At 53.4% G+C, this 13,321-nt stretch overlaps 1 protein-coding gene across 3 annotated transcripts in view; it reads left to right on the top strand.

The window, feature by feature from the left end:
- ATG4D (autophagy related 4D cysteine peptidase) overlaps positions 1-13,321 on the top strand; it is a 28,310-nt gene that overhangs the window by 11,325 nt on the left and 3,664 nt on the right. The window contains exons 1-8 of one of the 3 annotated variants that reach the window (XM_046685130.1): positions 5,616-5,750; positions 9,542-9,731; positions 10,576-10,656; positions 11,289-11,636; positions 12,139-12,222; positions 12,304-12,477; positions 12,775-13,051; positions 13,125-13,189. In XM_046685130.1, coding sequence (XP_046541086.1) covers positions 11,405-11,636; positions 12,139-12,222; positions 12,304-12,477; positions 12,775-13,051; positions 13,125-13,189 — 832 coding nt within the window. In that variant the 5' untranslated portion in view covers positions 5,616-5,750; positions 9,542-9,731; positions 10,576-10,656; positions 11,289-11,404. Of the gene's footprint in view, positions 1-5,615; positions 5,751-9,541; positions 9,732-10,575; positions 10,657-11,151; positions 11,637-12,138; positions 12,223-12,303; positions 12,478-12,774; positions 13,052-13,124; positions 13,190-13,321 lie in introns of those variants that run through there. The other 2 variants (XM_046685129.1, XM_046685131.1) reach the window with 2 other exon arrangements.

Raw genomic sequence — 13,321 nt, 5'->3', positions numbered from 1 at the left:
CCCCCCCCCCCCCAAGTATTTCCTAATCACCTTGGTGGCCTTAATCTTTGTCAAGTTCCCCATGCTCCTCCCTCTAAGGGGTGGGGCTACATCCTCATCCCCTTCCGAGGGATGGACTTGGTGCCCTCCTAAGGAACAGTGTAAGGTCCACAGAAAAACCTGCACACAATCTGCTGGCAGCTTTATTCAGCATTGTCCAAACTGGAAAGCAACCAAGATGGCCTTCAGGAGGTGGATGGATGGTCCAGCCAGACAATAGAATATTAGCGCTAAACAGAGATGAGCTCTTGAGCCCTGAAAAGACGTGGAGGAACCTTAAATGCTTATTACTAAGTGGAAGAAGCCAGTCTGAAAAGGCTCCATACTGGCTGATGCCAACTCTGTGACATTCTGGAAAAGGCAGAACTATGGAGACAGTAAAAAGATCAGGGGTTGGCCATGGTTAATGGAGTGGGGAGGGATGAATAGGGGGAAAAGAGAGGATTATTAGGGCAGTGAAACAATTCTAGTTTCTAGAATATTCTAGTATACTATAATGGTGGATACCTGTTCTTAAACGTTGGTCAAAGTTAATAGAATGTACAACAACAAGGATGAACTGTGACGTCAACCTCAGACTTTCATCAGTTGCACCAATGTACCATGGGGGGTGGGGCGTCCACAGTAGGAGAGGCTGCCGGGGGGGGGGGGGGGGGGTGTATCATGGGATCTCTCCATACTTTCTGCTCAGTTTTGCTGGGAACCAAAACTATCCATACACAAGTTACTAAGATAATCCCACACAGTGGTGTGTGCTGTAAACAAATGAACCCCCACCGTGTAGTCGGAGAAGGACTCGGGGCTCGTTCAGATCGGGGCACCAGGAAATGTGTCCTTGAGGAGGCGAGGGGAGCTGGGCTCAGAATAACAAGAAGGCAGAGAGAAGGGTGTTCCTGGCAGAGGAATCAGCGTGAGCAAAGGCCTAGCCTACTTTATTTCATTTTATTTTTTAAATTGAGGTGAGCGGCCGGCCTGGTGGCCTAGTGGTTGGGTTCACGTGCTCTGCTTCAGCGGCCTGGGGTTTGTGAGTTCAGATCCCCAGTGACTTACCATTCGTCAAGCCATGGTGTGGCAGCATCTCATATACAAAAAAAAAAAAAAAAAAAATAGAGGAGGATTGGCACAGATGTTAACTCAGGGCCAATCTTCCTCACCAAAAAAAAAAAAATAATAATAATAATAAATAAATTGAGGTGATATTCACATAATATGAAATTAATCATTTTAAAGGAACAATTCAGTAGCACTGAGTGTATTTACAATATTGTGCAACCACCACCTCTTTCTAGTTTGAAAACAGTTTCATCACCCCAAAGGAAACCCCACGTTCATTAAGCAATTGTCCCCCGCTTTCCCCTCTCCAGCCCCTGGCAGCCACCAATCTGCCTTCAGTCTTGATGGATGTACCAACTCTGGAGGCTTCCTATCGATGGAGCTGTGCAATATATGACTTTGTGTCTGCCTTCTTCACTCAGCATCGTGTTTCGAGGTTCACTGTGGCTGGCATCAGGACTTCATTTCTGGGCTGGCCGGGCGGTGTAGTGGTTGAGTTCACGCACTGTGCTTCAGCTCCTGGGATCTACGGGTTCGGATCCTGGGTGTGGACCTACCCACCGCTCATCAAGCCGTGCTGTGGTGGCGTCTCACATAGAAGAACTAGAAGGACTTACAACTAGAATATACAACTATGTCCTGGGGCTTTGGGGAGGAAAAAAAAGAGGAAGATTGGCAACAGATGTTAGCTCAGGGCCAATCTTCCTCACCAAAAAAAAAAAAGAAAGAAAGAAAGAAACAAAAGAAAAAGAAACTAAAATCAGCTCCGTCGGGCAAGAGCTTGGCTTTAGGGGAAGAAGCAGGGGTGCGAGGTGAAATGGGGGATGGGGTGCAAGGATCAGGTCTGGTGGAACCTCAAACGCTAGGCCTCTGGGGTCTGACCACTGCCTCGCTGTGTGACTCGCTTAACCTTTCTGATCTCAGTCTCCCCACTGAAAAGAGGAGTCACGAGAGTCTTTTCCTTTCTCAGTGAGCATGTGAACATGAATTCGCTCATGGGTGGAGAAGGTTCACACATCGCCTGGCCAGAGCCAACCACTCAATAAATGTCAGATATTTCTTAACAGCTTTCTTGGGAGAAATGATTCACAGATCATACAATTCATGCATTTACAGCTTACAGTTCTCTGGTTGCTAGTGTGTTCACAGGGTTGTGTAACAGTCCCCACAATCAATTTTAGAACATTTCATCACTCAAAAGGAAGCCCCGTACCTATTGGCAGTCACTCCCATTTCTTCCTTCCCTACAACCCCCAGGAACCCTAATCTATTTTCTAACTCTATGGATTTGCCAATTCTGGACATTTCCTGCGAATGGAATCATACACTAGGTGGTCTTTTGTGACTGGCTTCCTTCACTTGGCACAGTACGTCCAAGGTCCATCCATGTTGGAGCCTGATCAGCATGTCACTCCTTTATCACGGCTGACTAATACTCCATTGTATGGATATACCATGTTTTGTTTCTCCGTTCATCAGTGGATGGACACTTAGGTTATTTCTACTTTTTCGGCTAGTTGGAAAAATGCCATTATAAACCTCCGTGTACCGATTTTTGGTGTGGATATACATTTTCATTTCTACTGGGTGTGTACCCGGGAGTGGAATGGTGGCGTCCTATGGTAATTCTATTTTTATTGTTTTGAGGCACTGCCAGGCTGTCTTCCAAATTGATTGGACTATTTTCCGTTCCCACCAGCGATGGAGAAGGCGCTCGATTTCCCCACATCCTTGCGAAGGATCTTCTGTCCTTTTTGATTTCAGCCATCCTAGTGGGACTGAAGTGGTATCGCATTGTGGTTTGGAGAGTTTTTACTTTTTGTTGCTATTTTCGTTGATCCCGCTGCCCACGCGGCCGTCCATCCTTCCTCCTGTGACTTCCTCTGCTCGCAACCCTGCGTAACTCCTTGGTGCCCTTTGCAGAAAGTTCCAGGAGCTCTGGCCATTGGCATCAGGCTTTTGCCCGCTCCCAGCGGCCCCCCTCCATGCCATATCTCCTGCTTCTGAACCTCCAAATCTGGCAACTGCTCCTCACAGTCAAAGAGAAGCGGGCTTTGGGGTCAGACAGATGTGGGTTGGAATCCTGGCTCTGATGACCTTGAGCAGACAGATTCCCCTCTATGAGCCTCAGTTTCCTTATTAGTTAAATGGGAATTATAATTATTCCCTCTCCCGCAGGGTTCAATGAGATAGTTCATGTCAACTCTTCAGTGCGATGGTTGGCAGTGAGTCGGGCCTGTATTTATCAGGATTCGCTTAGTTGGAAGTTCCAGGGAAAGTAAAAACTAAGTCAGCTAAAAAACAACTCAAACTGGCGTGAGAGAAATAAAGGGGGGAATGAATTGGCTCATGGAACTGAAAATCTGGGGTCTACGAGTTGTGTTGACTTCAAGCACGGCTGGATCAAGAAGCTCCAATGTCACCAGGAATCTAACTCACTGGGCTCAGCTGGGCTTTCATGTCCTCAAGCTCCCCTTTGGGTGGCAGAGGTTCTGCCTGGCACTATAGACCCGTCATTCCCACTCAGTAGCCACTTGGAAAGAGACAACAACTGCCCCAGGGTTTGAACAGAAGTCCCAGTACTGAATTTTGTTGGTCCAGCCAGGATCAGGTCATAAACAACCAACCACCTGGCCTGGGGGAGGGACTGCTCTGATTGGTCAGGTTGGAGAATGTGGGAGGGGTCACACCAAATTGGTCTGAGCACCTTCACGCGGGCGGTTGTTAGTCCCCAAACCTTGGTAGGTTGTGTTTGGACACCTGAATTGGGAAGGCCATGGAGCCACAGAAAGGTCAGGACTCAAATTTGGGGAGTTCAGTTTGGGGCCAGTGGAGTTTGAGATGCCTCCCGGCCATCCAGGGTGCCATTGAGTCATCAACCCTATGAGACATACATTTACTTGGCGTCTTGGTGGCTCACATTCTTTTTATTGCTTTTATGGAAATATAATTTTATTTCCCTTGGAAGGACACAGTGGAGAAGTTTAATATAATGATATATAATTTCTCCACCTGGACTTAACTGCCTATTTTCCTTTTTCTTTAGTTGTCTTTCTTAAAAGTTCTGGCAGGGCATCTCAGTTTAACTCTCCAAATGATCAGATCTGCAGGATAATCGATAGGTAGCATTCTGTTTTCCTCTTGCATTCTTTCTGCCTGGGAATTTGTCCTACCACCCTCCCTGGAATTCTCTTCATCTCTCTCCTGTGCTGGGACCCCTATTTCCTCAATTTCATGTCTTCTTTTTTTCTTGGTTTACCCCCTTGTTTTGATGGAGTGCATCCTGCAGTAACTTTCTGGGAACATAAGAACATGAGAGGTAAAATTTTTGAGCCCTTCCGTGTTTTGAAATGTGCTGACTTGCTCCTCACCCTTGATCAATATTTTGCCTGGAGACAGTGGTCTGGGTTGCAAATCCTTTCTGTCATAGACCCATTGTCTCTTTGCTTCCAGTGTCTTTGAATGTGCTATTTGTTCTGCCAGGAATGCACTTCCTTCCTTTCTTTTTCTGGCTCGTTCCTACTCATCCTTTAGATGCTGTGTAGACGTTTCTAGGGTAGCACAATAGCTATTGAGTGGAGAAGTACATTCAATGAAGTCATTGCCTTGACTGGTCCTGGCCATTGAAAAGGGAGTGGGCACGACATACATCACTTCTGGCTGTCAGCCACTTCTCAGTGGAGGCATCAAAAGACTCAAGGCCGCTTCTCCAGTCTCCGTCTTGTCCCGTTTTGTCACACAGTGGTGGGCGCCTCCTCAGCCTGAGTGTGTTGAGCTGAGTCCCCGCCAGACCAGCTAGGATGAGCGAACATGAGGGAGGAACAGATTTGGTTGCGTTAACCCCCCGATATTTGGGCTTGTGTGTTACTGTAGCGAAACCTGACCTATTCTGACGAATACAGGACCCAACTCACACGTGGCTTCCTCAGAGAAGTCCTCCTGGATTGCTTCCCCTTATTGTAAGCCTGTGTTTTCCTACGCAACCTTATTAAAATCATAACTATGTAACTATTTGAGTAATGAGTTCCCCGTCGATCTCCTGCATCCCACCACAAAGACCTCAAGGAGAGACACCAGTGTTGTGTTATTCACGGCCGTAGCCCAGGATACATTTGTTGAAAGAAAGAAGACTTTTGCCTTCTTTCAGCCAAAAAGGGAACAACGAGCACAGCTCGTTTCTAGAACATTCTCTCGCACAATTCTCAGTGTAATAAAGGCATGCAAGTCTGGACAGGGTGGTTCCAAGGAAGCAACGAGGCTTGACAAGGAAAGTGATCTATCGTGAGAGAGCGTCTCTCCGGCTATTTATGTTTTCTTCAAGAGGGTATAATTTATTCTAGCCGCCGCTCAGCCCGGGAGGGAGTCCCAGCACAGGATTTATTCACTCGGGAGCCTGGGAAACAAGTGGAGAGGCCCGAAAACATTCTAGGAACGGCTGAGGGACCCGTGACAAAGCTCACGCACTGACGTCAAGAGACAGTCACCGGAAGACCATCCCCCCGTAGTGAAATCCACGCCAGGGCGTTTTTGTGTCTGAGCCCTGAGGTTACCATATGGGTTGGTTGTTTCCAACTTTATTGACGTGTCATTGACATACAAGAACCTGCACGCACTTGCAATGTTCCAGTTGCTGTGTTTCCTCGCCAGCACTTGGTAAGGTCAGTCTTTTTCTTTTCTTTCTTTCTTTTTTTTTTAGTTATGCTTTTTGGTGAGGAAGATTGGCCTTGAGCTGACATCTGTTGCCAAGCTTCCTTTTTTTTCCTCCCCAAAGCCCCAGCGCATAGTTGTATATTCTAGCTGTAGGTCCTTCTAGTCCTTTGATGTGGGAGACCACCAGAGCATGGCCCAATGAACAGTGTGTAGGTCCACACCTGGGATCCAAACCAGTAAACTCCAGGCCGCTGAAGTGGAGCACGTGAACTTAACCACTATGCCACCAGGCCAGCCCCTCTCTGGTGTTTTTATTGGGTTGCTTTCTGAGTTTTAAATGCATGGCGACTATGCAGATGAGCGCTGGGGATGATGGCTGCTCTCGTACCGTATGACCTCTGTTTCTGAGCCTCTGTTTCTTCATCTGTAAAATGGGGATAATAGTTGTTCCTACTTTCTAGGTCATGCTCAGGCAGTTAAATGGCTTAAGAGAGAGAAAGCCAGTAGGGCAAGGCTTGGGCAAATGGATCTGAGAAGCCAGCTGTGGAGACTAAGACACGGCTGGGAGGAGCTAAGGAGAAGCTAGCATCTGAGGATGCTAAGTTTCATAATCATTCAGTTAGTCATTCAACAAACAGTTGTTATATATGTATCATATTCCAACATGAGAGGCCCTAGAAAGTAGGGGTGGCTGGTTTTCTCATTGTCTTTGCTGGTGCAGACACGCTGCAAGTGACAATGGATGTTCTGAAGAGAACAACGGGAGTTCACACAGTTGTCACGCGTCTTGGTGGGGCTGTGGCTCTCACAGGGGACACCAGGATTAATAAGCAATAACACAGTCGACTGGGGATTATTACAGTTGTGGCCAGGGGAGCCTGAGGGCACATAAAGGGGCCTGGTGACGGGCAGGCTGTGAGCCAAAGCAGGGGAGACATGGACAGGCTGTGTTAACTTCCCGGGACTGCCGTGATAAATGACCACAAGCTGGGGGCTTGGAACAGAAACGGATTCTCCCACAGTGCTGGGAGCTAAGTCCAAAGTGAAGGTGCCAGCAGGGCCGTGCCCTCTCTCAGGGCTCCTGGGCTCTCTCCTGGCTTCTGCGGGCCGGTGGCATTCTTTGATCTGCAGCTCCAGCGCCCGGATCTCCATCTCCGCAGCCCCGGGACCTTCTTCCTGTGTGTGTGTTTCTCTCTGTCTTCTTTTCTCATAATAAAAGATCACCAGTCATCTTGCGTTCAGGGTCCACCCTCGTCCAGTGGGACCTCATCGTCGCGAATTACATCTGCAAAGACCCTATTTCCAAATAAGGTCACAGCCTTATCTGGAACCTGGGACGAAGACTTCAACTTAGCCATCTGGGAGAAATGGTACAGCCCACAACGCGGGCTGGCTCGTGACAATCATTGGTGTTTGGGACCTGAGGTGGTGGCCACAGTTGCAAATAGACAAGCATGGGGCGGCCCAGTGGGGGTTCCTGGAGTGGGGCTGCCTGGTGGCTGGTTTGCTTAAGGGGGTGGGACCTTGCAGGAGGAGGAGAAAGGAGAGAAGAGGGGGATATTGGGTTGAAAGAGGAGAGTCAGCCCAAACAGAGGTGCAGACCGGGCACCAGCCCCCCAGCCTGGAAGGGTCAACCCCGATTCAGGCAAAGAGTATCTGGGAACAGAGAGGGAAGGCCCTGGGGGGGGCAGCTGCATCTGTGTAGTGGTTATTTTTCCTGCACTGTCCCACCCGGTAGCCACTGGTCACATGCAGCTATTGAGCTCTTGACATGTGGCCAGTCCAAATCGAGATGTGCTGTGGGTGTAAAAGGGTGTAAAACACACATCGGATTTTTTGTTTTGTTTTGAGGAAGATTGGCCCTGAGCTAACATCTGCTGCCAATCCTCTTTTTTTTGCTGAGGAAGACTGGCTCTGAGCTAACATCCGTGCCCATCTTCCTCTACTTTATATGTGGGACGCCTGCCACAGCATGGCGTGCCAAGTGGTGTTGTTCTGCACCCAGGATCCGAACCGGCAAACCCCGGGCTGCCGAAGCTGAACATGCTCATTTAACCACTGCACCACTGGGCAGGTCCCTCACATTATATTTCTATCAGACAGTCCTGCTCTAGATTTTTTTGGTGTGGTGGAAATTGTGCATAATTTTATCTTTAAAAAAAATAATAATAATTTTATCTTTATAAAATATTTTTTAAATTTAGAACAAATATTTTATTTTCAGTGCATGATTGTTAACTAGACTTCTTGTGGGGATCATTTCACAATATATACAGATATTGAATCATTACGTTGTACCCCTGAAGATAATATAGTGTTATATGTCAATTATACCTCAAAAAGATGAACTATTTTTAAAATTAAAAATGTAAAAAAAAAAACCCCACAAATAAAGTGAATGTTTAGCATCATTTGAAAAGGAAAAAAAATTTTTTTAAAGATTTTTTAAAGTTTTCCCTTTTTCTCCCCAAAGCCCCCTAGTACATAGTTGTGTATTTTCAGTTGTGGGTCCTTCTAGTTGTGGCATGTGGGATGCCGCCTCAGCATGGCTTGATGAGCAGTGCCATGTCCGTGCCTAGGATCCAAACCAGCGAAACCCTGGGCTGCCGAAGCAGAGCGAGGGAACTTAACCACTCGGCCACAGGGCTGACCCCCGAAAAAGAAAAAAATTTTATAGCTAGGTTCTTCCCACTGTCATGTGCATTGGAGGGGTCACAGGTGGCAACCAGGAGGCCAGGAACGTGGTGATGGCGGCCAGACCCTGGGAGGGCAGAGGTGGAAACAGGAATGACAAAATAACAGTAAGAATTCCCTCTAAAAGTGGCCATCGCTACGTGCCGGGCGGCGTTCTAAGCATTTTGCATCTTCATTTCATCCTTCTCCCAAACCCTAGGGAGGAGGCACTATTACAAGTCCATTTGGCAGTTGGGTAAACTGAGGCATACAGAGGCAAGGTCCACTGTCCAACACACCCGGCTGCAGCGTCTGCCCAGGTGGCCATGACGACTGGGCTGCTTTGGGAGGATGAGGACAAGTGGGGACAGATTAGGAAGTGGAGGATGGACCGACCCTCATAAGATGGAGGCCGGTGGGGGACCAAAAGCATGGGCGGGGGGAAGCCAGTGGGGCGAAATGCAAGATCAATTCGGGATGCACCGAACCTGGGGAGCCTGGGGGACATCCGGGGGGAGCGCAGATGGTGGCTGGACCCTGGGCTGGGGATGGAGACCCAGGCGGGGAGCTGATGTTGTGGCCGTCCTCGTGGGGGAGGGGAGGGAAGGGCAGGGAATCCAGGACCACATCATGAAACAGCGTCCCTGAGGGAGGAGCCAGCTGTGGCCATGAGGGCGGGTCCGCCACCAGATCAAACAGGAGGGGGTCACCTCTGGCCCCCACAGCACCTCTGTCCCCTGTGAGGCAACACGGCCCCCTTCCATTCTACAAGTCTTTATTGCACCTACTGTGTTGGGAGCATCGGCTGTGTGCCAGGCCACATGCTGAGTCTTAAGGACCCAGCAGTGATGCGGATGGACAGGGACCCCGGCCCTCGTGATCTGGTGGGGACAGAGGTAATAAACACAGACACTATATACGTATAATCAGCACTATTGTCTGAATGTCGCGTGTCCCCAGCAATTCATATGTTGAAACCCTGCCTGCCAATGCGGTGGTATGAGGAGGCCATGAGGGTTAGATGACATCATAAGGGTGGAGCCCCCCCCCAAGGGATTAATGCCCCCAGAAAGACAGGAAGACACAGGAGATCTCTCTCTCCCTCCCTCTCTCTCTCTCTGTGCAGACACCAAGGAGACGCGGTGAGAGGACAGAACCAAGAAGAGAGCCCTCACCAAGACTGCAGCCATCCTGGCACCCTGATGTCAGACTCCACTCCCCCACCTCCCGCCAGAACTGTGAGAAAGAGATGTCTTCTTGAAGCCACCTCATCTGTGGTATTGGTTATTGCGGCCCCAGCTGACTCAGACAATCAGGTGGGGGTAACTGCTCTGGAAAAAACATATAGCATCGAAGGATGGGGTGGCTGGGGGGTGGAATTTTGAAGGCGTCACGTTGGGGAGGGTGACATTTGAAGCAAGTCCTGAAGGAGGCGGAGGGAGACCCATGCAGATATCTCCCGGAAGAAAGGTCTAGACAGAGGGAACAGCAAGTGCAAAGATCCTGAGGTGGGATGGTGCCTGTTGAGTTTGAGAAAGGAGGGTGGTGTGCCTGAAGGGAAGTGAGTGACGGGAGAGCCGAGGGGAGAAAGTCGTGGTCCTTTCGTGTCTTCTTCACATCTCCCACCCTCATCCAAATCCTCACCCCACCTCCTTGAGCCGGCTGCGGACAGAGCCCTTGCGCTGGCCACTAAAGGCCACCCTCCCTGTGGTTCACAGGGTCGCTGCACCCTCCTCCCGTCTTTGGGTGGTGACTGACTTCCGCGGAGCCCTAACTGTGCCGCAGATGCCACGCTAAGCGCTTCACACTGCTGAGCTCCCCTCGTCCTCCTAACATTCCGGAGTGAGACGCATCGAAGTGTCTCTACAGCTTTACTGAAGTGTAATTGACATGCAGTAACCACACACGTTTAAAGCGTGCGATCCGGCAGTTTTCACGTCCTGGGAACCATCGCCACGATCAGGGTCCTAAACTGATACCCCACGCCCAGCATGCCCTCGCCCTTTTTAGCTCCGTCGCGCCCCCCTCTCCCCGCCCCACCCCCGGGCAGCCACCGATCTGCTTTCCCTTACTAGAGATGAGGTTGCATTTTCTAGAGCGTTATGCAAATATAATGAGAGAGTACATCCTTTTCTTTCTTGTCTGGCCCCTTTCCCTCAGCAAAATTATCGGAAAGATTCGTCTATGTTGTGCTGTGGATGGCGCCCCCTTTGACTCACGAGGAAACTGAGGCTCACAGAGGTGTGGTTTGGCAGGAGGGAGTAGAGGTGGGGAGGGGGTGTCAAACACGTTTGGCCCCAGGCGGACGCGGGTTCTGGGCTTGCAGCCAGCACAGGGGCACCGGCGGGGGCGGGGCTGGGGCCCAGCTGGGGCTCGGCTGGGGCCGGGACTGGGGGCGGGGCCGAGCTGGGCCTGGGGGCGGGGCCGGGGCGAGCTGGGGCCAAGCTGGGGCCCGGACCGGGGCCAAACTGGGGCCTGGACTGGGGACGCATCCAAGCTGGGGCCAGGGGCGGGAGGCGGGGCCAAGGCGGGGAATGGGGGGAGCTGGGGCCGGGGGCGGGGTCGGGGCCAAGCTGGGTTGGGGGAGGGGCAGGGGACCCACGCTGGGGCTGGTGGGAGGGTCCCATCTGGGGGCGGGGCCGGGGCGGAGCCCGGGGGGGGGGCAAAGCTGAGCTCGTAGGGGGACAAGGCAGGGGTGGGGCCGGGCCGGGGGGGGGGGGGAGGGGGGGGCGGGGGGGGGGGGGGTGCGGGGGGGAGGCGCCGCGTCTGCAGGCCCCGTGCGGCCCCCGGGGCCCGGGCCGGAGAGCCAGGCTGGGGGCCGGGCCGGGGCGGGGCGTGCGGCCGAGTCACGCCCGCCTCCCTCCCAGGCCCAGGGCCGCTAAAATGGCGGCGGCGGCGGTGACAGCGTCCCGCGCGGGGCCCGGGGGCCTGGCCTTCGCGTCGGGCGCCCACTAGCGCCCGCTCCGGCCCCGGCCCGCCCCCGGCGCCCATGAACTCCGTGTCGCCGGCCGCCGCGCAGTACCGCAGCGGGAGCCCGGAGGACGCGCGCCGCCCCGAGGGCCGCAGGCCGCGCGGTCCCCGAGCCCCGGGCCCCAACGGCCTGAGCGCCCCCGGAGCCGGCGCGCCCGCTGCTGGCCCGCCCGGGGCCGCGGCCGGGGAGCCGGACGAAGTGGACAAGTTTAAGGCGAAGTTCCTGACCGCCTGGAACAACGTCAAGTACGGTGAGGAGGGGCGGGCCCGGGGGTCCGAGGGGATCGGGCCGGGGGCTCGGCCGGGCCGGGGGCGGGAGTCCGGGAGCACCTGCCCCTGCCGGGCGTTCCACTGTCTGTCCTGTGAGTCACCTGCGGGTCCCCACCCTGCCCTGCCCAGGGCGGCCCAGGGGCAGGTCCAACGGGGAAGGTGTTTGCAGGTCCTGTCCTTCCCGGTGTGACCTTGGGCAAGTTTTTTTGCTTCCCCGTGCCTCCATTTTTCCCCTGTTAAATGGGTCCAATCATCAGATCTGCCTTAATTCCTGCAGAATTAGCGGCAGACACTCGTGTGGCTGTTAGTAGGGGCCCCGCCTCCATCTAAGAGGACCGTGACTCGGAATCCCCAGTGCCACCCTGAGATAGGAGCTAGGAGGTCCCCGTTGCACAGATGGGGTAATGGAAGCCTCTTGTAACTGCTGCGTGTCTGCAAAGCACGTGCTTCATCTCGCGGGGGCGCTGCCCCGTGTCTCCCCAGGTTGGGCAGTCAAAAGCCGCACCAGCTTTAGCAAGATCTCCAGCGTCCACCTCTGCGGCCGCCGCTACCGCTTCGAGAGCGAGGGTGAGCTGGTGGCCCCAGGCCAGGGTTGGGAAAGGCCCCCAGGGGTGTTCCTGGTGGCAGCTGACAAGCCCGCTGTTGTAGGTGACATCCAGCGTTTCCAGCGGGACTTCGCCTCCCGCCTGTGGCTCACCTACCGTCGGGACTTCCCACCCCTGGCGGGGGGCTGCCTGACCTCGGACTGTGGCTGGGGATGCATGTTACGCAGCGGCCAGATGATGCTGGCGCAGGGCCTGCTGCTGCATTACCTGCCCAGAGGTGAGCCAAGGTGAGGGGAGGGCACGCTAGGAGTACAGTGCCAACCACATGGCCCAGCAGGGCCAAAACTGTTTGTAAACCAAGAGTTTAAAGTCGTGTTAGGATTGTGGGTAAAGTAACTTTGGGGGTGTGGGGTGCTAGAGTGGTTTATAACGTAAGATTCAAGAACGTGAAAATTATCCAACACGCAGTCCGTGGAGCATAAGCATTGTGTGCAGAGCATCTGGAAATGGGAACTGTGGCCCCCGCCGCCCCCCACAGCGGCATGGTCTGACTGTGTACTCCATCCCCCCCCAGACTGGACATGGGCCGAGGGCGCGGGCCTGGGCCCCCCTGAGCCGGTGGGGTTGGCTTCTCCCAACCGGTACCGTGGGCCTGCCCGTTGGATGCCCCCACACTGGGCCCAGGGCGCCCCCGAGCTGGAGCAGGAACGCCGCCACCGGCAGATTGTGTCCTGGTTCGCCGACCACCCCCGGGCCCCCTTCGGCCTCCACCGGCTGGTGGAGCTCGGGCAGAGCTCAGGCAAGAAGGCGGGCGACTGGTATGGGCCGTCCCTGGTGGCGCATATACTCAGGTGAGGACCGCGACGGGGGCCACGGGAGCCGCTGTGTGCCCCCAGGAACTCAGGCCTGCCCTCTCGCCCCCAGGAAAGCAGTGGAGAGCTGTGCAGAGGTCACCCGCCTGGTGGTGTACGTTTCTCAGGACTGCACAGGTGAGGGGACCAGGGTCTCAGGGTCCTCACCCTGAGCTGCTCACTACTTCTGCTGCTTCTTAGGAGCCCCATTCCTCTGGGACAGAGGGACCCTTGGAAAGGATCCCAGGCCCACACAAGGGGAGGTGCTCA

Source organism: Equus quagga, chromosome 14 (genome assembly GCF_021613505.1).
Source record: "Equus quagga isolate Etosha38 chromosome 14, UCLA_HA_Equagga_1.0, whole genome shotgun sequence".
In the NCBI taxonomy this organism is placed as follows: domain Eukaryota; kingdom Metazoa; phylum Chordata; class Mammalia; order Perissodactyla; family Equidae; genus Equus; species Equus quagga.
This window is presented reverse-complemented; position numbering and strand designations above follow the sequence as displayed.